The 24,589-nt window shown below is 39.1% G+C and overlaps 4 protein-coding genes across 7 annotated transcripts in view; 2 read left to right on the top strand and 2 right to left on the bottom strand.

Annotated features, from left to right (window-relative positions):
* The window catches only part of LOC117424281 (E3 ubiquitin-protein ligase rnf213-alpha-like), a 44,948-nt gene extending 40,859 nt beyond the window's left edge, over positions 1 to 4,089 (bottom strand). The window contains exons 1-3 of one of the 2 annotated variants that reach the window (XM_058992416.1): positions 3,326 to 4,089; positions 1,372 to 1,525; positions 380 to 558 (exon numbers count right to left, since the gene is read on the bottom strand). In XM_058992416.1, the coding sequence (XP_058848399.1) occupies positions 380 to 558; positions 1,372 to 1,474 (282 nt within the window). In that variant the 5' untranslated portion in view covers positions 1,475 to 1,525; positions 3,326 to 4,089. The remainder of the gene's footprint in view (positions 1 to 379; positions 559 to 1,371; positions 1,526 to 3,325) is intronic. The other variant, XM_034040490.3, reaches the window with a different exon arrangement.
* Positions 4,090 to 4,697: 608 nt separating this feature from the next.
* sgsh (N-sulfoglucosamine sulfohydrolase (sulfamidase)) lies at positions 4,698 to 9,655 on the top strand. The gene is made up of 8 exons (XM_034040463.3): positions 4,698 to 5,006; positions 5,692 to 5,852; positions 6,280 to 6,385; positions 6,792 to 6,942; positions 7,500 to 7,656; positions 7,927 to 8,008; positions 8,093 to 8,296; positions 8,820 to 9,655. The coding sequence occupies exons 1-8, from the start codon at positions 4,904 to 4,906 to the stop codon at positions 9,383 to 9,385; spliced, it is 1,530 nt and encodes a 509-aa protein (XP_033896354.3). The 5' UTR covers positions 4,698 to 4,903; the 3' UTR covers positions 9,386 to 9,655.
* A 2,416-nt stretch (positions 9,656 to 12,071) lies between these two features.
* Positions 12,072 to 14,050, top strand: LOC117424049 (neuropeptide B-like). Its single transcript, XM_034040076.3, has 2 exons — positions 12,072 to 12,453; positions 13,538 to 14,050. Exons 1-2 carry the CDS (start codon positions 12,181 to 12,183, stop codon positions 13,664 to 13,666), a joined length of 402 nt encoding a protein of 133 aa, XP_033895967.1. The 5' UTR covers positions 12,072 to 12,180; the 3' UTR covers positions 13,667 to 14,050.
* Positions 14,051 to 15,556: 1,506 nt separating this feature from the next.
* LOC117424176 (guanine nucleotide-binding protein G(o) subunit alpha-like) overlaps positions 15,557 to 24,589 on the bottom strand; it is a 36,777-nt gene continuing 27,744 nt past the window's right edge. For 2 of the 3 annotated variants that reach the window (XM_034040299.3, XM_058992414.1), the window contains exons 7-10: positions 23,764 to 23,893; positions 20,980 to 21,051; positions 19,497 to 19,584; positions 15,558 to 17,583 (exon numbers count right to left, since the gene is read on the bottom strand). In XM_034040299.3, coding sequence (XP_033896190.1) covers positions 17,393 to 17,583; positions 19,497 to 19,584; positions 20,980 to 21,051; positions 23,764 to 23,893 — 481 coding nt within the window. In that variant the 3' untranslated portion in view covers positions 15,558 to 17,392. Of the gene's footprint in view, positions 17,584 to 19,496; positions 19,585 to 20,979; positions 21,052 to 23,763; positions 23,894 to 24,589 lie in introns of all 3 variants that reach the window. The other variant, XM_058992415.1, reaches the window with a different exon arrangement.

Genomic DNA, 24,589 nt, shown 5'->3' with positions numbered 1-24,589 from the left:
CCGTTTCATATTAGCTTTTTATAATGCAATCAATCCGAGTTGTTCTGTTGCTCCGATATCTCTACTGATGCATCTCACCAATTGTCGTCTTTCCTGTTGGCCAGCGCTTTGTTTTCTGCTTATTCATGTTATATTGTGAGATTATCACAGGGTCACGATATCACAAACTAATATCACCTACTCACACAGTGAAAAAGTAAAACAAACATTCAGAAACTGATCAACTAAACCACACATTACTAAAACAACAGTCCCTATTTAGTAAGCCACACAGAATGTACTGTACTAAAAGCTGTTATCTGTTGAGTTTAATTGAGTATTTTGTGAATGACTAAGCGTTTACACATTAAACTTGTCAACATTTTTAAACTGCCCCTACCTTCTTCGGTGGACTATCTTTTAGTTCCTCACTCGGCTTTTCGTTAGCTTGTTCTGAATTTGAAGCAAACAAGCTGTCTGAAGGAGACGTTCCCGATGGATCACTGAGCACCTTCAGTTCAGCACCACTCTCCATTACAACGTCAGGACCAGAGGAAGGCTCTGCAGCCCCACTGTCTGCTGCAAAGCACAATAAACACTCTATTATTTAACGACTGATTTAACACTACACTAGCCCCCTCTTCTTGGTCTTTATAGACTGCTGTTGTTTATCTATATATAATGTGTCTGCAAATATATCTTGTGAGTTTTAGAGTTGGTTTTTAAAGTTACACTTACTACCTATTGGGCACTTCATTCAAATATTTAAAAACATATCTAAAATGTGTACCATATTACATTAAAAAATAAATAACTAAAATAAATCTGGTGCCCCATCAAATGAAACTATTAAAAGGAGAGAAATGTGCAGTAGAGTTCAGCCATCATTCATGCATGACATCTTTACATTCATTTAGAAATTATGTTTTATGAATATATACGAAGATGGTAATTGTATTTTGTTTTGCTGTACATCTGGAAGAAATAACTACATTTCTGTACAACTCGAATCTTTAAGACAGGTGTGGTACAGAAGCAACACTTCTTTTCTATTGTATAAAAGCAAGATTCTTTAACACCCACGTCATAAAAAAGCACTTCCTGACCAATATTAACCCCATAGTGAGGGAGTTGAGCTACAACATAAACATCACATGTTAAAGAAAATAATCACTTTGTCATTGAATTTAAATCAATAATAATAATAATAATAATAATAATAATAATAATAATAATAATAATAATAATAATAATAATAATAATACAACTCATAGTTAATAAAACTAGCTTACTTTTTATTGCCAATAAAGGGAAATATTTTTTTTTTCTACAGTACAATCTAGAAACTTAGAAATGAAGTGCCCTTGATAGAGAAGTATATTTCATGTTTACCAGGCCTACTTGGTTGGGTTTGTTGCTGCAGTTTGCAGCCACATTCACTGCAGAACTTTGCTTTCTCTTCCCCCGCAACATGTCCACATCTCGGACACTGCATCTCCCCCCGGCAGTCCAGTGACCTTCAACTGCAGTTCTCAAACTTATGCAGCTGAAGAAAGAAAGGAACGTGTTCACTAAGTTATAATTTCCTCACAGGAACAAGAGTACATGAGTCGGAGTCACGCGGTGCTGTATAATGCAAGTTTCACTTTCCATTCTCATTATTAGTGTGGTGAAAGCTAAGGAACCATCATTATACTTGGAAAGCTAGTCATTCTGGTCGTTTTTTTTTTTTTTTCAAAAAAAAAAACTAAACTACAGCGGCGATCGCCCATATTGCACCACCTCACTTCTTAACGTGTTTTGCCATCAGGTTTTGATTTGACTATTGAGTGTTACTTTCAAAGTAAATAAAGAAAAACATGCAGTGAGAATCCTATGTATTAATAAAATACTCTTTGTAATGTGTTGTAAAGTGTAACTCTGAGCATTTTCTCTTTTTAAAAAGAACAGGAAGTGGTCTTATGTATGCTACTGAATGTTTGGACCCTATCTTGGACTATAGCATCTCAGGCAATATGGCTTTATTGATTAGCTATTCAACAGTACATAGGTCAATACTCCCTTTTTTATTAACATGCCAATGCATTTAGAAATTTGAATTGAGACTGATAAAATGCAGCTGATATGCTGTTTTTTTGTTTTGTTTTGTTTTTTGTAGCCCAGAAGCTGGTTTTGGCAGTGGAAATTTAATTTAAAAAAATGAAAATAAAAAAAAAAGCTGCAGTATTCTTTTTTAAATGACATAATTCTAAAGAAAGAATGTGTTCTACAGTGATTGTTTTTTTCTCGTAGAAACTACTCTGATATACAATTTATGAAATACTAAACTTCCCTTGCATTTTTCATACGCGCCAGCAGTTCCTATATCGTCGGGACAGTCCCGCGTCCCGATATTTAAAAAAAAAAAAAACTCATTTATACAGTTAGTGGAAAACCACACGACATGCTCTTCTTGAGGCTGACACATCTGCTGATCACTAACTTATACAAAGGTAAGAACGCTTCATTGTGTCTATGTTTACTGTTATTATGTTCGTGTCGTGTCGTGGGGGTACGTCTATTATATGAGAATGAGTGTTTTTTGCGTACGACCCCCCCCCCCCCCCCAGGAAACGAGCGTCCCGCCAAACAGTTTCCAAATGTTGGCAAGTATGTATTTTTTACTGTATAAGAAAGTGCTCTCAAATCCACCCACAGACAAACTCCTGTCCAACTGTACCTCATACGTGATGCCTAGAGACCCTACCCAAATCGAGAATTGCCCAATTGGATGTCGACCTACTCAGTGAAACAACCAATCGGCAAACGCAACTGTCAACCACTTACATGACCAATACAGGAAGTGCTAAAAACACCAGCTAAATCGTTTAAAAATATATATTTGTTTCTCATTTTACATGAGAAGTACAATACAGGTATTAAAAAACAAAGCAGATATACTGTATATATTTACATACAAACTACTTAAAATGGCGGTGCAAATTTTTGTACTGTGTATGTGCGCACTGAAGCAGGGGCCACATCGTTATTCACACACAGAAGAAGTTTCTTGTTATAATTTAACTCCTGTACATATAATTTATTTTGTTCACAATACGTTTGCCAAATGTCTTACATATGTACACGACTTTAGCGTAACCGATCCACAAACCGTGTAAATAATATTATATGTGGATACATTTTAAAACATTCTTAATGAACACAAACCATGAAATGAAACTGTTCTAATTAATATCAACTCACGATCATCGTGTATTATGCCAATGCTTGTACTGTTAAGGTATACTTTGCATTCGTTTAATATTAAACGCACAAATTAATGACGAATACGTTGATATTACCTTACCTGTCTGTTTCGCACAGAATACGTTGATATTATTCTTGTCCAGAGGATTGCTAACTAGCAAGCAGTGTGTAGCACGCTGATGTGCAGTCTGAAGATCCGCTGTATCATTCAGATAATATGTTTGGCTGCTTCAATAAAAAGTTTCGTTTTCAGGAGAAATGGGGCGTCGGTAGTGGGCTATTTTGCTTTCTGTTTCTGAGCGTCATTTGGCCTCGCTGTGGAAGTATGTTGTCAGCTGAAGCCGGGGCCAGAATTATCAGCCCTCACTCAAGACGTGCAGTAATTGGATCTGGATCTGTTGAAGTGGCCGCTTTTGCATTGTGATATTTGTTTTGTTTCGTTTTTTTAGCTGAAGCTGCTTGATTAACGTGCTTTTAACAATACTTTAAATATTTTAAACTTACATGTAGCTGGTAGTTGTACACGGCATTCCTGTTTTGTGAGAAAATATATCAGGATACGTCATAACTGAACGTTTCATTTCAGAGTGCAGTTCTATATTCCACTCCCATTAGAATAATTTGGCCAGCTCTGTTTCTTGCTCCGATCTTTTATGTGTTCGGGAATCCCCTGGCACAGACAGAGAGGTCAGATAACGTCTTACTCACTGGTGTGTGACTCAGCAGCTTTAAGGAAGCCAGCTTATTTCTCTGCAGTATTCTTGTGCATACTAGTTTAACAATTCCAGTCCAGAATTGTTTTGCTAAATAATAAACTCCTTTATTGAGTACACATTAGAACAGGACAGAATATTTATTTTAACATGCATTGATACACTACCTCAGACTGGGACCTAGGAGTCCCGGGAGTTTGCAAAGTGATTTTTTACGGCATGTTATGCATTACAAAATAGACACAATTGAAACTTAACATGATACAATTATACACACCGTGACTGAATGAAACATCTATAATATAACTAATGACGTGTTTCTGGTTGTGTTTTACTAAATAATAATTGTAACTAAGCAAACAATACATTGTCTCACTTTCCTGTATCTGCAGGTCATCGGTATTTAAGGAGGAATGCTAATTTCTTACTCGGCGGAAAGGCATTTGGACAACAAAAAATAAAATGGACCGACACATAGATCAATATAGAATAAAAATTTACTTTCTTCCAGTATAAATTACTACAGGGTGTGTTTATATAGTCAGTGCTGATTGTTTCAAGACAAGCGTGTAACATGACTAAACTACAAACAGATCCCAAGTGAAGAATACAATACTTTCTAAAACAGTTTATGTATCTTCTATTGCTCTGCAGTTTTGTCGTCTACAGCTCATTTCAATGAGTTCGGCTTTTTAGCTTGCTGTTTGTTTCCACCCCTCTCCCCGGTTGTGCTTCATCATGTGACTTGAGTCATGTGATTAAAACGCAGGCGGATCTGTTGTTTTGTACTTTCAGGAAGAGGGCATGAAGTTGAGAATAAGGGACGGGAACGAGTAAAAACGTATACAAACTCAATTTCATGCATTCGTTTTTGCTTTGTAGTGATGACTTGACATTGATTGTCAATTAGTATTTCCGAATAAAACAACATTTACATTAACACTGTATAACTAGTGTTTGTAAATATGCACATTTTGAGCTGTTGCTGTTTGTATTCGGTTTTACTCCTGTTGATAACAGCTGGTATCGGCGGGGAAGCAAATAAACGCAATGTGCTTCTTATAATTGGTGAGTTGCTTTTAATGTTTAATGCAATTTATGAATTTAGTAGCCAGGGCAGGGGTGACGAAACCCATTCCACAGATTATTATAGGCTATCTGGACCAATCCGACGGAGCATTTGTAAGATGCACATCACACAGTCGACTACGGACACGTAATGATACCATGTTAAAAGTAAAAAATAAAAAACATTGTTAGAGATCACTAATATGTTCTTATTTTATGTAACAAAATACTTTATAAGACCATATTTTAAAGGACCTTTGGCTTTACAAATGTTCATGAGTCACCAAGATGGATCATCTGATAAATATGTGTATTATATAGGCATTATAGAATAGACACATCTAACTGTATGAAGGGTCTGACTGGTGTTTTATTAGCTTTGTAATGGATTTCTGATAAAGCCATGGCAACCTTAATCTCAGGTGCCTGGGTGGTGCAGTTAGGGTTACACTAGGGACAGTTAAGGCACACATCACAATGCATTCTGGTACATTTTACCAGTCTCGTGTACCTTTCACAGCAGGACTACACTTACCAGAATGCATTGGGGTGTGAGTTGAAAAGCCTGAACTGTACCCAGACTGACCTAGTGTACAAGGAGTCACATGGACACTGGTTCTGACCCCTGTGTCTTGGTTCAGAAGTGGTCTGGTCTGGCTGTTGGATCCGGTTTCTCTTGTTTCAGCCGACGATGCCGGGTTCGAGAGCGAGGTGTATAACAACACAGCGATCCAGACCCCTCACCTCAACGCTCTGGCCAAGCGCAGCCTGATCTTCAGGAACGCCTTCACCTCCGTCAGCAGCTGCTCCCCCAGCCGCTCCACCATCCTGTCCGGGCTGCCCCAGGTACGAGCACCCGGCGCTGGCCACAGTTCAAGTGTCCTTGCATAGTTAAAACCGCCTTTCCACTGGTCAGTGTTACAGTGCTCACACCTGTTCTTCGTGGGCACTGTTCACATTGAGAACACGGTTCAAAGTAACCGTTTACATCTCAGTACAATCAAGCTCCTGTCACTCCACCTTCACATGTCCCCCTTCCATTGTGAGGTAATACTGTAGGAAAGTCTAGTAGAAAAACATTTCAACTAATGTCGCCGTGTACTTGACATGATTTTGTTATTCAGTAAAAAAGAGAAACCATGATAAATGAGAGAGATACAGATATGACATTGTGAAATTCTTTTTTTTTTTCTTGCACTGTGATCTAGTGAGAGCCTGTAATTGTTTGGGTTAACTTTTTAGAAAACTTTTTTATTTTTATTTTTTGTTGTAGCATCAGAACGGCATGTACGGCCTGCATCAGGATGTTCACCATTTCAACTCGTTTGATGGTGTGAGGAGTTTACCTTTCCTGCTCAGCCAATCTGATATCCGGACAGGTAAACTCTGAGCTATAAACACTGCGTCCTTCAAACACTTTCTTACCCACAGTCAAATCTGCTTTGTATCATCGGTCCAAACAATGCACTAAAGAGGCTACAGAATGTTAGGACAGTGAAACCTGAATTACGCAGTCACCTGAGGGATGGTACATGTGTGGTTACTTGTGTTGATTAAAATGGAGAGTTTAGGCACTTGATGGTGTGCTGCTTAGCTCATGGGATCATGCCAGCAAGTTTATGAATAAAAACTAGTTTATTATAATGTATTTTGTTGTTTGGCTCATAAAAGCACATTGTTTTATAAGAAAAAACCCAGAACACTTGAAGGTTAGGAGCCTTCAGTATTGTTTTAAAGAAATATGTGAGCAAGACCTTAAGTATGTTGAGTCGTTTGCATTTCCAGGTATTATAGGGAAGAAACATGTTGGTCCAGAAACGGTTTACCCTTTCGACTTTGCGCGCACGGAGGAGAACGACTCTGTCCTGCAGGTGGGGAGGAACATCACCAAAATCAAGCTCCTGGTCAGGCAGTTTCTGCAGGCCAAGGATGACAGGTACTTAACGGAAGTGTCAGCTGTTTGGGCGCCCTGTGCAGAGGTAAGCTGTTCAAAGGCCAGTTTGGACGCTCTGTGCAGAGGTAAGCTGTTCAAAGGCCAGTTTGCCAAGTCTGAATTGGGAAGGTTTCATCAATAAAAACTCGACCTAGAACTGTGTTGACAACTGAAAAGCAACAACAGCAGGAATACTTTTCACTTATAACTGCAGATTACAGACAGTTAAGGTGGTGCGATAATTACTTTTTCTATTATTGACAATTGGCTTAAATCACAATGATCACCTGATTACATACTGTAACAAATATATCTCCGGCATACAGAGCGGAAGGAAATATATTCCTACAGGAGTGTGTACGGAATTACAGTTAAAAGCAGATTGTTCTTTTTTACTGTGTCAGTAGCTTCAAACGTATTTGAATAACTTTGTCACATGATTTGAATGGAACGAGGAAGTCAGTACTGGAGTAGCACAACAGAGGAAAATGTACAAAAATCTAAACAAATACTCTTTTAAATGGCATTGAGAAGGTCTTTTTGTGGCTGTCTTGTCTCAGGCCCTTCTTCCTGTACGTGGCCTTCCACGACCCTCACCGCTGCGGTCACTCCCAGCCCCAGTACGGAGCATTCTGTGAGAAGTTTGGGAATGGGGAGAGTGGCATGGGCTTGATCCCAGACTGGAAACCCCAGCACTACACCCCAGAGCAGGTCCAGGTAAACCTCATTGGAAAACAAGGCTTCTGAGTTTCAGTGTTTCTCTTTTTCTGTTTATTTTTTTACAGGCTTTTTGAATATGGTCAAAACGTTTTATGCTGTTAACACGGTACACTGAGGGTGTGGGAGCTATTGTAATCATTAGTATCTATAAGAGTGACTTGGAGCAAGGGAAATGTACCAGTTATTGATATACGTTGGTGTTCTCATAATGAAAGGCTCTAATAAGGAAGCACAATTCCTCAAATTGTCTGTGTTAAACCCTGACAGGTCCCCTATTTCATTCCTGACACCCCTGCTGCTCGAGCAGACCTTGCTGCTCAGTACACCACTGTCAGCAGACTGGATCAAGGTGAGTTCATCTGCTTATTGCAACTTTCTGCTAGGTACACTTATCGACAACTTTATCCGATTGTTTTTTGATGTCCGACTCTAGGAATCGGTCTGGTTCTGAAGGAGCTCCAGGACTCTGGCTTCGGAAACGACACTCTGGTGATCTACAGCTCTGACAATGGGATTCCCTTCCCCAACGGCAGGACCAATCTCTACTGGTCTGGAACAGCTGAGCCCCTGCTGGTCTCCTCACCCGAGCACCCCCAGCGCTGGGGGCAGGTCAGCCAGTCCTACGTTAGCTTGTTAGGTATGGAGTCTTAGTCTGGGATAGCATTTAATATATTACTGTCAATAAATCAGCCTTTCCTTTAAAATCCAGTTTACTGCAGTCTAGTAGGGAACCAGTCTGTCATCCCTCTAATTAGCCACAAGGTGGTGCTGCTGGACAAGAAAAAAAAGCTTTCATATTTTGCTGCTTTAAGATTTATGGAAAAGTTATTTGCGTATAGTATTTTTCAAAAAAATAAATAGATTTATGTTGCTGCGTTCTCCAGCTGTGAATATGGGATTGTTCATTTCTGACTTCTAGAGCACAGTATAACATCTCCTGTAGAGCTACATAATAAATGATTAATTGTGTAAGAAGTATTGATAAATGTGGAGTTATTCTTCCATTTTGTGCTCCAAATTGCCTTATGTTGAAAAAAAATAAATGAAGACATTGACAGACTTCTAGTCGAAACATTTGCCACTGAATTGATTTAGTTCCTTTTGGCATTTATAAATATTAAAAGAAAATAAGTACATCTGAGCCTCTTCTCCATTCACAGACATTACCCCCACGATTCTAGACTGGTTCTCCATCCCCTACCCCTCCTACAACATTCTGGGGAAAGATAAGCCGGTCCATCTGACTGGGAAGACCCTCCTGCCTGCGCTGGACCGCGAGCAGCCCTGGTCCACCGTCTATGGCAGCCAGGGTCACCACGAGGTCACCATGTACTACCCCATGAGGGCCATGCACGAGGGCAGCTACCGCCTGGTGCACAACATGAACTTCAAAATGCCCTTCCCCATCGACCAGGACTTCTACGTGTCTCCAACCTTCCAGGACCTCCTGAACAGGACCCAGAGCGGGCGGCCCACACACTGGTTCAAGAACCTGCAGCAGTACTACTACCGGGAGAGGTGGGAGCTGTACGATGTGTCTGCAGACCCCTCGGAGCTCAGGAACCTGGCCTCCGACCCGGCCCACAGGCACACGCTTGAGTACATGAAGACCCAGCTGGTGAAGTGGCAGTGGGAGACCAACGACCCCTGGGTGTGTGCCCCTGATGGGGTGCTGGAGACCAAGCTGAGCCCTCAGTGCAGGCCGCTGTTCAACGGGCTCCAGTGACTATTATAATGAATAGTTTAACACAAGCGACGTTTAATGTCTTATTTTTTCAAGGGGGGGGGGTATACCACTTTTATATCTGGCTTTCAATTCAAGAACATTTTTGCACCAGTATAAAGCGAATGTTCTTGAGCAATATTCGTTGAGATAAAAATAAAAAACTCTTTGTACTGTACAAGTATTATATAACAACACATCCCAACATGCAGTATATACTGTAGAATTGTGACACGAAGAACAAAAAATAAAGTATGAATATTTAAAATATGATACTGGACTCGTTACAATTAACTTGTGTCTGCCAGAAGAATGCTTTCATATCAAGTTTGACACTGTGATATAAGCAGTTCCAACTGCAACCAGTAGGTGGCACTTGCACACTACTGTAACTATATTACATTAGTAGTCAGACTAAACCTGACAGAGATATTTCGTTTACAAGCTGGAAACAAAGATGAAAGGTATTTCAGGTATTTCTACAGGGGTGAAAATAAGACTCATAGCAGTTTGTTCCATTGCTGGTTTTACTATGAGTTTAACGTGACGCACCTGAGCTTGTTACCTGTACACTAGAGCTAATGAAGAGCAAATTAAAACCTGGAATGGGTGACACTGCTATGCAATTTGAGTCTTATTTCCATCCCACTTTCGAGTTGGTGTAGGCTGTATTTCAAATGTAGCATTAGTATTGCGGTATCTTTGTTTTGATTTCATTTTAAGTTAGCTATATACTGTACATGTTTTGAAAAGAGGTTACTGTTCTATGTGTCGTGAACAAGCTAAACCTGCATATAACGACTACTGAAAGAACCACAGAGGCATACGAGAAGCAGTTAGCAGATGATTTATCATGGGAAATGTCAGGATTCACGGCTCTATAGAGGTCTTTTAAAATGCTTGACTATATTTCATGCATTAACAATTCTGTAGAAAGGGGTGTGCTGCAGGGTTGGCATTTGTACGAGGTAGATAACTGTTTGAATAGGCTAAAAGACGGGATCGATAATGTAACGCGACGCAGAAAATATGCACCAAAAAATCCTTATCTAAACCTCGAATGTTTTGGAAAATGAATAATTAACGTTACCATTTCCCCTTTTCTAAACTAATGACTAGTAATTAAATAGTTTCATTATTGTGCTGGTGATACTGAATGTCATGGGACGCAGAAAATACCGCAGCTTTTGTGTAGGCGGAAACACGCATTTTTGGAGCATATGTGTACGATAGTTGGGTATGTTTTCATAAAACACAAACAGGGACACTTGTAGGATGTGCTATGATGAGCACTGTTAAACACTTCGGGGCGTAATTGACCGTCCAGCTTTTTTGTTAAAATTGCTCCACCACAGGGAATATAAAAGCATTCATAGTAAACGGCACACATGCAGCTTGAGACAGTTGGAATGAGCAGCGATGGCATACATCAATTGTAGCCTATGCCCAGGTTAATAAAGCTATTGTACGGATTTCAAAAAAACAACCGAGTGAGATTATGATTTTCTAATGTATGAGAAGCAATTCAAGAATAAATGTAATGCATTTAGAGATTAGATAATGGGAGGGGGGAGGGGGGCATTAAACTGACTGCTGCAATGGGCACCCACCTGTTGTTATGACGTGTGTAGTTATTTCACAGCTTGATGCCTATCTGCTTTTAAATTTGAGTTTTTGCTCAAATGAGAAATTGGGGTTGTTACTTTCCTTCTAACCAAACAAACATACAAATCTGTAGAAACAAACAGATCACAAAACGAGCGTCGCGCAACTACACCAGCAGTATGTGCGCACATTCAGAGAACCGCCCAAATCAAGTAATTGAAGAAGTGCTTGCCGATCATTAGCATAACCATTGGTAAAGGTCTGTAAATTAACAGCTCGTTTTATTAATTTTAAACTCTAATTCTAAATGACACAGAGCAAATAAATTCGTTTTGAAAATCATTGTTTTTTATGGATTTCATAGACTATGGAAACTAAATTGCTAAATTATAGATTTGATTAAAGTTGGATGACGTCATTATTTTTTAGAATTTATTTTAATATGTATGGTTATAATTTTCCAATGATGTACACAGTCAAATCCTAATCGCGTTTCACCGGCTTCTACTCACCACTGAGGCCAATGCGCAATTTTTGTAAAATAATTTTCTACTGGTTCCTAATTTGTGAATTTACAACCCCAGAATGGCACATTTGCTCAACACTAAACTTTGGTTTGTTTTAGTTCCCTTAGCTTGCAAGAGGACAGAGGAAAGATGTTTTGCTGTACTGAGCCTTCCGCTGTTATATACCAATACTGCTTGAACGCTATGGGCTGTCAACTGAGAGAGGTTGGAATGAAGTGGTATTTAGGCATTATGAAAAGCTTATTTAAAATAAAATATAAAACAGCAACAAGTAATATGTTCTCTAAAGAAATATAAATGCTAACACTCACCCCTAACACTCATCTCTAAATTATATTCAGTAGATTTGGTGATATAGTTATCCAGGGGATCGATTAAGCATCTTCAAAAACATTCAGAATGTGAATACACCCCTCCCCCTTTCTTTAACGCAACCCAGAGATCGATTCAAATTAGAATCCACCCTGGTGAAAATATAATGAATCATCTCCTCAGTTGAATTGACGAATGTGATTACAGCCATGAAGGGTCCTATATAAGGACCAACTTGGCCAGTTACAACCTCAGAGCATAACAAAGTAACCAAGAGAACAGAAGCGCGTTCAGAACGCACTACAGAAGAAATAAGAGAGACAGAAGACTAAGTTTACGCAGTCAGAAACAACGATGTTTGCCATGGAGAGATCAGTGAAATTTGCCTTGGTTTTCATAGCGATCTCCATGCTGATCTCCTGCCACCCCACAGATGCGTGGTACAAGCAGGCCACCGGCCCCAGCTACTATTCGGTCGGCAGAGCGTCCGGTTTGCTGTCTGGGATCCGGAGGTCTCCTTACGTACGGAGATCAGAATCCGACTCTGAGAGCGGGGAGAGCACCGTCAACAACCTTCTTTCTGAGCTAGGTACCCAGCACAGACAAACATCCATCCTCAAAAACATTGTGAGTTAGTGGTTATCTTTTATTTGTATGTATGAAGTGTTTTTACTTAAAAGCGAAATTCCCACTTTTTGTTTGAGAAAAAAATAGAATGTTAAATGTAAAGTATGCTACATTAACAGTGTTGGGGTTTTTTTTCGTTTTAAAATACCTTGTTAAAGTTAGTCAGAATTTAGCTGCTGAACGCGTATTTTGTATTATATCCAGCAACGTTCTTATTTCATTTGCAACTCGCAAAGCAGAGATGTTTTTACGCATGAACGTGTAACAGTTTGTTAAAGACGAATCATAAAGGAAACAAAACTGTATTTATTGCCTTGACTTGAGTTTTTGTAGTTGCGCATTTTAAAACTGTAAACAAACTTGAAAATCAACAGAGATTGTTACAGAACTTGGAACGAACGTGTTACCAAATGCACGAGACAGCAGGGCGCGCACAAAAGAGCTGTCCGTTCAGCACCATGCACAGCCTTGGAGACTAAACGATAGCAGATTGCTCAGCTACTGTTTTTTGTGGGGAGAAACAGGTCTAGATACAGGTCTAGATATAGTTCAAGAAAACTATGATACTGGAGAGTGTTAGACCCCTGCCAATCTATTATTTTGTGGTGATGGCCACAATAATCACACACACCATATATATATATATATATATGGATCGTCTCATATGTAGAACTCAGTGTTAGGAATATAATGCAATAATAAATGGCTGTACTTTAACTGAATGCGGCTCGTCTATATGTAAAATAATCAGCATCTTAATATCTCAATAAATATGAAAGCGTCTAACAGTAACAAATCAGTCACTTCACAAAACGTGTATTTAATACGTGTTTTAAATGTCGTGCCGTTATCTTGAGTGTTTCTTTCTGAAGTGATTGTTACTATTTATTTATTTATTTATTTATTAGCAGACGCCGTTACCCGGGGCGATTTACAGTTGTATACAAAAAATACATATCAAGAATTACAGTACAATTAAGAGCAAGATACAAAATACAATGACTTCCGTCCTAGTAAGAGCAATACTGTTCGTCGTAATGCTATTAATACTATCATTCATAATCGTTTTCTTTTCTTTCTAAAGGCTGTTTGTGTCAAAGACATCTTTCCTAACCTGCAGAGCTGCGAGCTGGTTCAGGACGGCATGAACACGTTTCAGTGCAAAGCAGACGTGTACCTCTCCCTGGACTCACAGGACTGCGCAAACGCCTAATCGTCCCATTACGAGAACACACTACACACAACGCCTCTTCCTCGGAAAAGAACGACTACAAACAAAACGTAATGGACCGATGACATTGAATGTTTATCATTTGCACCATCTGTGAACATGTCACATACATCATAAAAAAAAAAAAATCCAAAGTACCATGCGAGAGAAAGGTCATTTCACCTCCCCCTCCGCCTCTCTATTCTATGTATCCACTTGCAAATGTATTAAAATCCTCATAAACTGTTTACTGCTGAGCAGATTTTCTGAGTTAAAATATTTCTTTCTTTCGTTCTTTTTTTTAAATTAAAATGAGCATATACTGTGAACTCTATGTGTGCGTTTGTATTAATGTTCTATAAAATAAAAAGTCGCAACATCATTTGTCCAATTTAATATGTCGGCCTTAAATGTGTCTTGTTTGAGAGTCTTTTACCAGGTAAACTACCATATAGGCAATGCTCACTTTGTTTTAAATTCAATTCTGGTTTCACAGACCCGGATTGGCATCATTCTTTGAGTACCTAATCTTAGCAGCAGGTAGTTGAGCTAATCGAGGTCTGTGAACCCGCCCGCAAATTATTAATACTCTAGTGCAATGGCTTTGGGTACATTTGAGGCAGTCACTGTGAAATTACACCTCAACATTGGGTTCTGAAATGATTCAGCCAAATCTATAATGCCTACAGCTACATTAGCTCAGCACTGCACATCAAAAAAATCACGAGCCAAGATGCTTAGGCTGAAATGTGTATGCATTATATAAACAGTTACTAGGTGTGGTTTTACAAGTACATTAACTGACCTTTTATAATCAATTTTTGGAAACCTGACGTAATAGATGGGGAGTATAGAGAAACATATTTGAATAACGCAACAAAACAGTGAGCATTTAATCGCACTCTAATTAGAGGCTCTGCAAATAAAAATAAAAAAATCTACAGCCAGATGTTTAATACATACACGTACAGTATAGCAATGTATTTCTGTCATATGGGTAAACACCTTAATTATTATTTATTTCTTAGCAGACGCCCTTATCCAGGGCAACTTACAGTTGTTACAAGATATCACATTATTTTTACATACAATTGCCCATTTATACAGTTGGGTTTTTACTGGAGCAATCTAGGTAAAGTACCTTGCTCAAGGGTACAGCAGCATTGTCCCCCACCTGGGATTGAACCGACCCTCCTGTCAAGAGTCCAGAGCCCTAACCACTACTCCACACTGCTGCCCTAATGCCATAGGAGGCTGTGTGGTCCAGTGGTTAACGAAAGGGCTTGTAACCAGGAGGCCCCCGGTTCAAATCCCACCTCAGCCACTGACTCATTGTGTGACCCTGAGCAAGTCACTTAACCTCCTTGTGCTCTGTCTTTCGGGTGAGACGTACTTGTGACTCTGCAGTTGATGCATAGTTCACACACCCTAGTCTCTGTAAGTCGCATTGGATAAAGGCGTCTGCTAAACAAATAATAATAATTATTATACATACTACACATTAAACCTACTACAAACATAATGGCTGGTATAAAGAAATGACACATCGCACTTACTGAAATTGTGCCGCAAATTCTGAAAGTATACTAGTGAATGTCACACCATATCTACTGAGGTGTTTGTTGGTCAGGATCAGTGTGAATCACGAAGCTGCATGACATCACAAAGGGCAGGTTTCACTAATCTTGGACTGCCTACTGGTTCCACAGCTAAAGTATTCCAAGTGCTAACAAGGGTCCATTAAACCAGACCACGGTCTTCCTCTAACAAAAGGTTCTCTTCTGTTGAGTTTTTGAGCAAATTGCTGTCTGGTAGGCATATTGGGGTATCTTTCCATTGGAAAAACAGCAATGAAGTCATCAAAATGATTTTATTACCAAACATGTAGGGTTAAAAACAAACTACAGCAGGTTGGGTGTTCTACACAAAGGGATTATACATTATATTACACACATTATGTACACACGGTTTAAAAAACGGATTAGGAGCCTGCTCTCACAGCTAATTCTTGCAGTCTGTATGTAGTTCACTCCTGTTTTTTGAAAGGTGACAATCTATGTTATCTATAGCTTCACTCAATCAGAATTCAAAGGGAAAACTAGAAGACGGTCAAATAGACAAGTGCACGGAAGAAGAAACATTTGTCTCATGTTAAATGTTAAAAAAAAAAAAAAAAAATAGAAACGAACAAGCCAGGAGTTTGAATCCAGAGTACATTTCAGACCAGAGTAAAACATGTACAGACCCCTTAGTGTTCTCTTATTGGCAAATATTTTGAAAACTCCTCTTCCAACAGGTCACCCATCTGCATTCTTGTAAGTGTATTTCTGAACAGCACAATAGCTGGTAAGTCTCCAGATGTATTTCAAACTAACCCCTTTAAGGTGCCCAATTTAAGATATAGGACAGTTGTTAAAAATGTAACATATTCTTGCACAGATTATTTATGTTTGGTATATGATTTAGTTCTGCATTTCAACCAGGGGATATTTCAAAACAGCTTAGCGCTGAGCATTTGTGGAGATTTATTGTATTAAATACATCAGCACAAGTAGACATCTTTTACTCGGTCCCCCCACACAAACTTACGCTACACTTGTAAAAGTTCTCAATGCTTAGTGTTAGAACACAAGAATAATCTCCAAACCATCTTCAGAAGCTAAACTACTAATAAAAGGTGTTTAAGTTTTGTGACTCACGTTTGTATTTTTGAATGCGTGCGTAGATGGGAAAGACAACAGAAATAAAATAAAATTAAAGGCTTTCATTTTATTTCAATCAATACACATTCTTCCAACATTTTTGCGATTCCAAAAAAAAAAAAAAAATCTTAGTGGTATTCAATAACATATTTAAGGGGGTGTAACATAACCTTACCAATGTATTTTGATGACTAGTTAGAAACACAGGGTTTCATATTTGCACAGCCCTGAACTGTTTTCAATTTATTTTTTGGTCGAGTGTGACATAGCAACTATATACAAAAATATAAATAAATACAATGTGAATGTCTACGGGATATTGACAGGATCAGAGTTTGTGTATTGATGCTATTTTCATCTTGGAGGCCATATTAAACGATACATAGTCCTAATATAGAGAGGCAAGTCTGGTTCAATGCAGCTCAATATGGAGCACTGTGGTGGAAACTGGAAATGCTTAGATGACACCTCGCCTGTGGGCACAAAACAGACTGCCCTACCCAGTGCTAGAGCAAGGTTCATCACACAGAAAGCTATCATGGCTGCAGTACTGACACTGCCTTACCACTAAGGAACAAGAAATAGAAAAATCACACATTCTGACTGAAACTCTACATTAAAGTCCAGCAGACTCATTTTTGGCTTAGTATTTAAGGCTAGATCCATTATCCGGGTGGCACTGCCCTTGAGTAAGACAGTGGCGTGGGCCTCCACCTCAGTGACTGGGTTCCAATCGGGCTACAGGACCAGTCCAGTTCTGATGGTCTCAGCCATTCTCTCACAGAAAAAAAAGCAAATCATTATTTAACAGGTAATTACTGTTACCATTTTAAATGATATATATATATATTTATAATGGAATATAATGGATTATTTATTTTAAGTAAGCAATGGGTTATGTGTACACGATATGCCTAAATAGTTAGCTGGTACCAAACAATAGTGTAAGCGTTTGCTTCACAGGATCCTCAATATGAACCCTCAGTCCAACGCTCTAAGTCTGTTTTTAGTCCAGTACAGGAGCTCCTCAGAGCAGAGACACAGCTTCCAGGTTCTCCTTTATGATGGTATCCATAACGACCTGGAAGACAATTTGCACGTTGGAGGTGTCGGTTGCCGTGGTGAAGTGATGGTAGACGAGTTTGCTGGGGGTTTTATTGAGTGACAGGAACTTGCTGCTGATGTATCGAGCAGCAGCATCCACATCGCAGTCTGCACCTGGGGAGACACGGGTGGATATCAGCGTTAACATGTGCAGCTGTCGCAGTGAAAGGACTGCTGTTTTATCTGCCCAGGTTTCCTGTACAAATCCATACTGTATTTCAAACACAGCTCAATGAAGTTAGCCATTCACTCACTTAAACAAGTTACTGAATCGTTTTTCATTTAAAATGTACACAGAGCACCTTGCAAGAAATGGTATGAATATGAGGGTGATGAGGTCAATTTAGCTGACCCTTCAGCTAGAAAAATCCAATCTTTCTCCACAGCCCATAAATTTCTGTTAATATTATGCAACATTTTGATGGAGCAAAACGACATTTGGATGAATTACTGAAGCACTGGGAAGGTGCTGAGGGGGACACGGTGGCGTGGATGTTTTGATTGCTGGAACAGTGATGTCAACAGTATGTGAGAAGCAGAAAGGACACACAGGAGAGGACGGGACAGTGTATTTTTGGGGTTGAAAGCTTTGTGCGTTCTTCACTTTACAAGATTTCGAAGTGAGATTAACAGAAATTGCTTCAGCACTTAAAAGGGGTGGACCCCAAGGTCTTTCTCCCTTTAGCGATCACAACTAAACATGCTTGGTGTCTGGAGGACATAACCCTCTACATGAAGAACAAATATAAAAATAAATAAGAGAACGTCAGGTTCAGATTGGCCAAATGCTGTAGGAAGAAAAAATCGTCAATCTGACGCATAGCACAAGGCAGTATATGTACATTGGAAACAAATCATCATAAAGTTCCTCTGCAAAGCCGTGTTACCAGAAATATTAAACCGAAACACAAATAAAATACCTCCAGAGAGGACTGCAGCTGCAGCTCTTGTTTGTAAGAGGATGGTATATGGGGGGAAGCAGGGATAATGCCTCCACTCTGACCACCTATAAATGAAATCGTTTCTGGAACACCAAACCTTGCAAACAAACACAAGTGGAGAATTATCTCGAATATCAATGGTATTAAAAAAAGAAAAAAAAAAGAGACAGCACAAAAATTCCTTTTGAGATAGATGCCTTGGTGTAAACGGGGTCAAGCCCCTTGATTATGCTTCAGATTGCAGAATCAATAGTAACTTAGAGAAGTTAGCCCTTCTACTTTACTTGTGCTGACAGTGATATTATAACCTTGGTAATTAAAGGGGCAGAAATAATAATATCAACAGCAACTTAACTCTTCACTTAAAGGGCATTCATTACGTTGCATCAACTCATTCATGAGTGCATGCCAAAAACAGTGCTGACCAAACCAGGGTTGACATTATAAAAATACTTGTTGAGCTTCAGTCTGAATAAAATGAATGAATAAGGGACATCACTATGTCATGAAGTATTCACACCACAAAAAAAAGGGTTTTATATTTGTTCAATAACACTTTACATGCGGTATCTTTCATTTCCAGTGCTAGTTGTTGAGAATAGAAACAGATCAGTTTTCCTGAAAACCACATACCAGATCTTTACAAGGCTGATCTGTCTCAATGAGATTGCCAACACATACTTATGAGCACCAGCGTCTCTGAGACACCTAACAGCCTAACACACGAGAAGGTGGGCCACTGTATTGATATTAACGAAGGGAGACAACACCCGGCACAGAGCTTACTGCCATTACATCAACTCCATGGCTCTTAAGCCACACACAAGCTCTTCTTGTTTGAATGAATTGAGACATTTTCCAATAGTTAGTACCATTCTCCAACCCTGTCATCCAGTCATATGGTAGGCGTTAACAGGGTAACCCTGAGATCTCAAGGAAGTGGCTGTTCACAATTTAGAGGTGATTTTTGTGTCAGAATCTTTCCCAATAGTTTCACCCTACGGATACCCCCTTCAACCTCTGTATTAGTTGGTGTTACAGCTTCTGTCGTGGAGAACAGGATTAACCTTATTTTTTGTTACCTACCTCTGTACTGTGGCAGGTACAGCCTCAAGTGTCTCGCTGAGTGCAAGATCTTCTCTTGAAAAAGATCGATTTTGTTCAGAAACAAAATCTGCAAGGAGGTAAAAGTTGTATGTAAAAATAATGTGATATCTGTATAATGTGAAATAATGTATAATGTGATATCTTGTAACAATTGTAAGTCGCCCTGGATAAGGGCGTCTGCTAAGAAATAAATAATAATAATAATAATAATAATAAAAGGGGAAGAAATTCCGAACAACTTCTAAAATACATACTTTAACAAATGAATATAAATCCTGTACAGGAATAGACAAGTAGGTAGAACTCAGGGTAGCTGCATCGCAACTGTTCTAAAATGCAGCTGCTGACACTACAGTCCTGTACAAATGTAACTGTTTGTCGTTTTAGTACGCTTTGGAATTCCAGTCCATTATACAGACTGCAGAGGTAGCTGACACATGTAAAACTTCGGAAGCTTGCACTGTACAGACCTGGTACAATTCTTCAATCAAATCAGAAAGTTAGAAGCTCCCTGATACAGTATATATTTTTGGTTTACCAGTTCAATAGCTATTGCCTTTACTTATATTTACTGATAAAACAAACAAACAATTTTGTAATTAACATAGAACAAGTCAGAAAGGTCCAGCCTTGGGTTACGGAGTGACCAAGCGAGTTCCTCTGATGATATAATTCAACGCCCTGGTAGGCGGACAACTGCAGTAATTTATCCCAATCCGTCCACAAGCCGATGACTAATGCGCCATTATAACAGGCTAAATGAGACCAATTAAATAGGCTCGTTACACGCTTTTTAACAGTAACTCAGACTGTCAAGCAGAACTTTAAAATTATCTACTGCACATAAATTACGCCTTGCATTTTAATTACAAATGACAGAAGCAATTAGTTTGGCAGGAATAACCAGGTCCTAGCAGAGGTGTGTAGGGTGGGGGGGGGGGTTACTCACTTTAATCAATGGGATATAAATCGCCTCTGTTGTGAGCTCAGGAGACCTAAAACAAATTCTCCTAAAATTGTATAATTGCCAGAATGCTTTCGATTCAGTATTTGTATTCACTGAACCAAATGCCTCTTAAAATCCTTAAAAACACTGGACACTGATTTTAATTTACTCATTATCCAATTTTGTTTTTGTTCCCCACGATTATCTTGAATGCCTTTCGTGGTTTTGTAGGCGTAGCTTTGTACAATGACATTTATTTACTTGTCTCCATTTCTGCTGATGAAAGCTCATTTCTTTAGGTCTGTTCAGGAAGATTTATTACAATTCTGTGGGCCACTTTGACTAAGCTTCAAATGTATTATTATTATTATTATTATTATTATTATTATTATTATTATTATTATTATTATTAACTATGAGAGTGCTGTTATCAGGATCTGGTGCCCACTCTCTTCCATTATATTCTGGCTCGTACATTTCGCACGTCACAGTTACAGTCTCTTACAAAATACTTACCATCGAGGTACTTCTGAAAAAAACATTGTTGCAGATAGCGGCAAACAGCTTCAAGCTTTCTTGAAGACGATTCTGCGAGAAGGAAAAACAATGCAGCTTTAGGGTGACAACGGGAACGGGTGTATGACAGTGTGATGATTCTTAATCTTCACAACCGGAACAGGTGTATGACAGTGTGATGATTCTTAATCTTCACAACCGGAACAGGTGTATGACAGTGTGATGATTCTTAATCTTCACAACCGGAACAGGTGTATGACAGTGTGATGATTCTTCTCTTCTGACAGCAGACTTTAGATAACTCCACTGCTGATAACTCCACAGCTTTAAATCTGTATTCATTTTTCACTGTTTTGAAGACAGTCAACATGGGAACCTGTGACTGCAGTTAATGCTTTTCTATCGACTCAGACATCTCTTTCCAAAACTAGACATTCTGTAAATCATGGTATTGCCTCATGGTCATTCGTGACTTGTCTCTTATAAAAGTGTTTTTTTATAGTGAAAGCACAGCAAAGTGTAATAAAGCATACTGAAGGGATGGTAAAGCATAGGTAAGCATTGTAACGATATGGTAAAGCATATTAATAAACATGGTCAAACTATATAGTAAATGCATAGTGCACAGATTTTTTTTATATATACTGTATATAGCCAGTCCACCAATTTGAATGCACTTATTCAAAGCAATACCATAAATTATATATATATATATATATATATATATATATATTTCATGTATGAAACTTACTGGACAAAGCAACCTGACCGGCGGCTACAAAATAAATGTATACATGTGGGATCTCTCTACAAGGTCCATCATGTCATCATGAAAAATCTACACTTCACCTGCTGGAAATAACATGTATATAAACTGCTATGTAAATCCTGCATAGGTTGTCCACCCATGAATAATCACAGCAGCTCAATATGTGGAAATGCGGATAATGGTGCATAATGGAGTAAGCCAAGAAGGAAAATCAAATCTCTGCATGCCTGCATTCTCTCCAGCGTGCACACAAACACATTTCAGACTTCTCAAATCTCTGCATGCCTGCATTCTCTCCAGCGTGCACACAAACACATTTCAGACTTCTCAAATCTCTGCATGCCTGCATTCTCTCCACCGTGCACACAGACACATTTCAGACTTCTCAAATCTCTGCATGCCTGCATTCTCTCCACTGTGCACACAGACACATTTTAGACTTCTCAAATCTCTGCATGCCTGCATTCTCTCCAGCGTGCACACAAACACATTTCAGACTTCTCAAATCTCTGCATGCCTGCATTCTCTCCAGCGTGCACACAAACACATTTCAGACTTCTCAAATCTCTGCATGCCTGCATTCTCTCCAGCGTGCACACAAACACATTTCAGACTTCTCAAATCTCTGCATGCCTGCATTCTCTCCAGCGTGCACACAAACACATTTCAGACTTCTCAAATCTCTGCATGCCTGCATTCTCTCCACCGTGCACACAGACACATTTCAGACTTCTCAAATCTCTGCATGCCTGCATTCTCTCCAGCGTGCACACAAACACATTTCAGACTTCTCAAATCTCTGCATGCCTGCATTCTCTCCAGCGTGCACACAAACACATTTCAGACTTCTCAAATCTCTGCATGCCTGCATTCTCTCCACTGTGCACACGACTTCATTGAAGTATATAAGCAATAAGACCCGACACAGAGGGCATTATACGACTGTTTGGGTCGTAAAAAGTCTTTTCCTTGGTAATTGATTTGAATATTTCAGCTCTCAAAGAAATATAATTCGATATACCATACTGTTGCCCCTCTTTATTTTTGACATTCTGAGATATCTCTGAGTGTTTCCCTCAAAATTTGTGTTTTTATTATTTTCCTTTAACCAGTCTCAAAAAACATCAATTGCCCGAGCTGTTTGTTTTCTGGTATTTTTTTCAGTTCTTTTTATTTCAATTAAATCAAGTCGCTGTTGGGTAACGCTCCCATGTCTAGCACTACTAGTCGTACTGATGGTAGGTTTTTCAGCTTGTCTGACAGTGCTTCTCTCTGCACTACTTACAGCGACTGTAGACATCTCAGAGGTGCTCGTATTTTCTGGGATGTTTTGATTTAGCCATTCCTCAATTGACATCTTATTAAAAAGGTTGAAATTTACTTTAAACGACATTTTGTACTGAGTGATCTTGTTTGATTTGTTTTTGTGATGTGGTTACAAAGATTCTAAGGGCATATATGAGGGATTATATCCCTCTAGCTGAACTTTATTTAGAATGTGTGGAATCTTTCCATTGAAGAGTATATATGTACCAAAAGGAGCAAAATCAGAAAGAAAAAGGTAATGTAGATATACAAAAATGTGAATAATTAATAAAACTAATCAATTATATCAGAACATTTCTGATTACAAGTCCTTCTTCAGCTGTATATACACACATATTTAGATGGAGACAGATAGATAGATTATTATTATTATTATTATTTGTTTATTTAGCAGACGCCTTTATCCAAGGCGACTTACAGAGAATAGGGTGTGTGAACTATGCATCAGCTGCAGAGTCACTTACAATTACGTCTCACCCGAAAGACGAAGCACAAGGAGGTTAAGTGACTTGCTCAGGGTCACACAATGAGTCAATGGCTGAGGTGGGATTTGAACCGGGGACCTCCTGGTTACAAGCCCTTTTCTTTAACCACTGGACCACACAGCCTCCTGATAGATAGATAGACAGACAGACACACCCACACACACAGTCTATATTTGTTTGATTGAGCTGCAGGTATATTCTCACCATTGAAGGGTCTTCTATGAGGGTCATGTCATATCCGCTCAGCGCGACCACAAAGAGTACCGCCCTCACTTCCTCGAAGCAGCCAATCCACTTCCTCCGTTCTGTCCTCTGACCTCCAACATCATACATCCTGGGGGGGGGGGGGGGGGGGGGGGAGAGAAAAAAGCTACACTGAACAGTACATACAACATTATAAAATGTAAGCTTGTGTGAATATCTGTTTCCATAAAATCAGATCTACCATTATTCCAAAGAATATTCAAAACAAGACAGGTGTCTAGATACATGTACAACACATAGCAGCGTATGGAGGCCTCCACTATATAACTGTAAGCTGGGCTGTGCATCGGCAGTATAAAAAGGATAACAGGAATAATACAACGTTCATCACAAGGTTGAAAGCAACCGAAGAAAGACAAAGTGCCTAGGCTGAGGTAACGCCTGTCAACTTGTGCTTTAAACATACTCAATTCATTGCAAACGGAATTTCTTTTAATATTCAGAAATGGATTTGAACTGCGCTGACTCTATTAATACAAATATAAATGCATAAGATTTGGTTGAGAATGTATTTGCTCCTGCAAGCTAGATGGCTGTGTTATTGTATTTGGCCCCAAGCCACAGAATAGGTATGAGACTGTCTGCCACTCCACACAAACATATACTGTGGATAGATACGTGTGGCACTAATGCCCTGAGACTTTGACAATGTCCATTCAGTGTAACACAATACCAGCAGATTTTTAAACTACTGAAACCCCTGCAAAAAGCACTGAAACTCCCTGTACACCCTTATTCACTAGCATATTCAATTCCATTCCAGAAG

Source organism: Acipenser ruthenus, chromosome 19, assembly GCF_902713425.1.
Source record: "Acipenser ruthenus chromosome 19, fAciRut3.2 maternal haplotype, whole genome shotgun sequence".
Lineage (NCBI taxonomy): Eukaryota > Metazoa > Chordata > Actinopteri > Acipenseriformes > Acipenseridae > Acipenser > Acipenser ruthenus.
The sequence above is the reverse complement of the archived record's forward strand: the minus strand, read 5'-3'. Positions and strand labels throughout refer to the sequence as shown.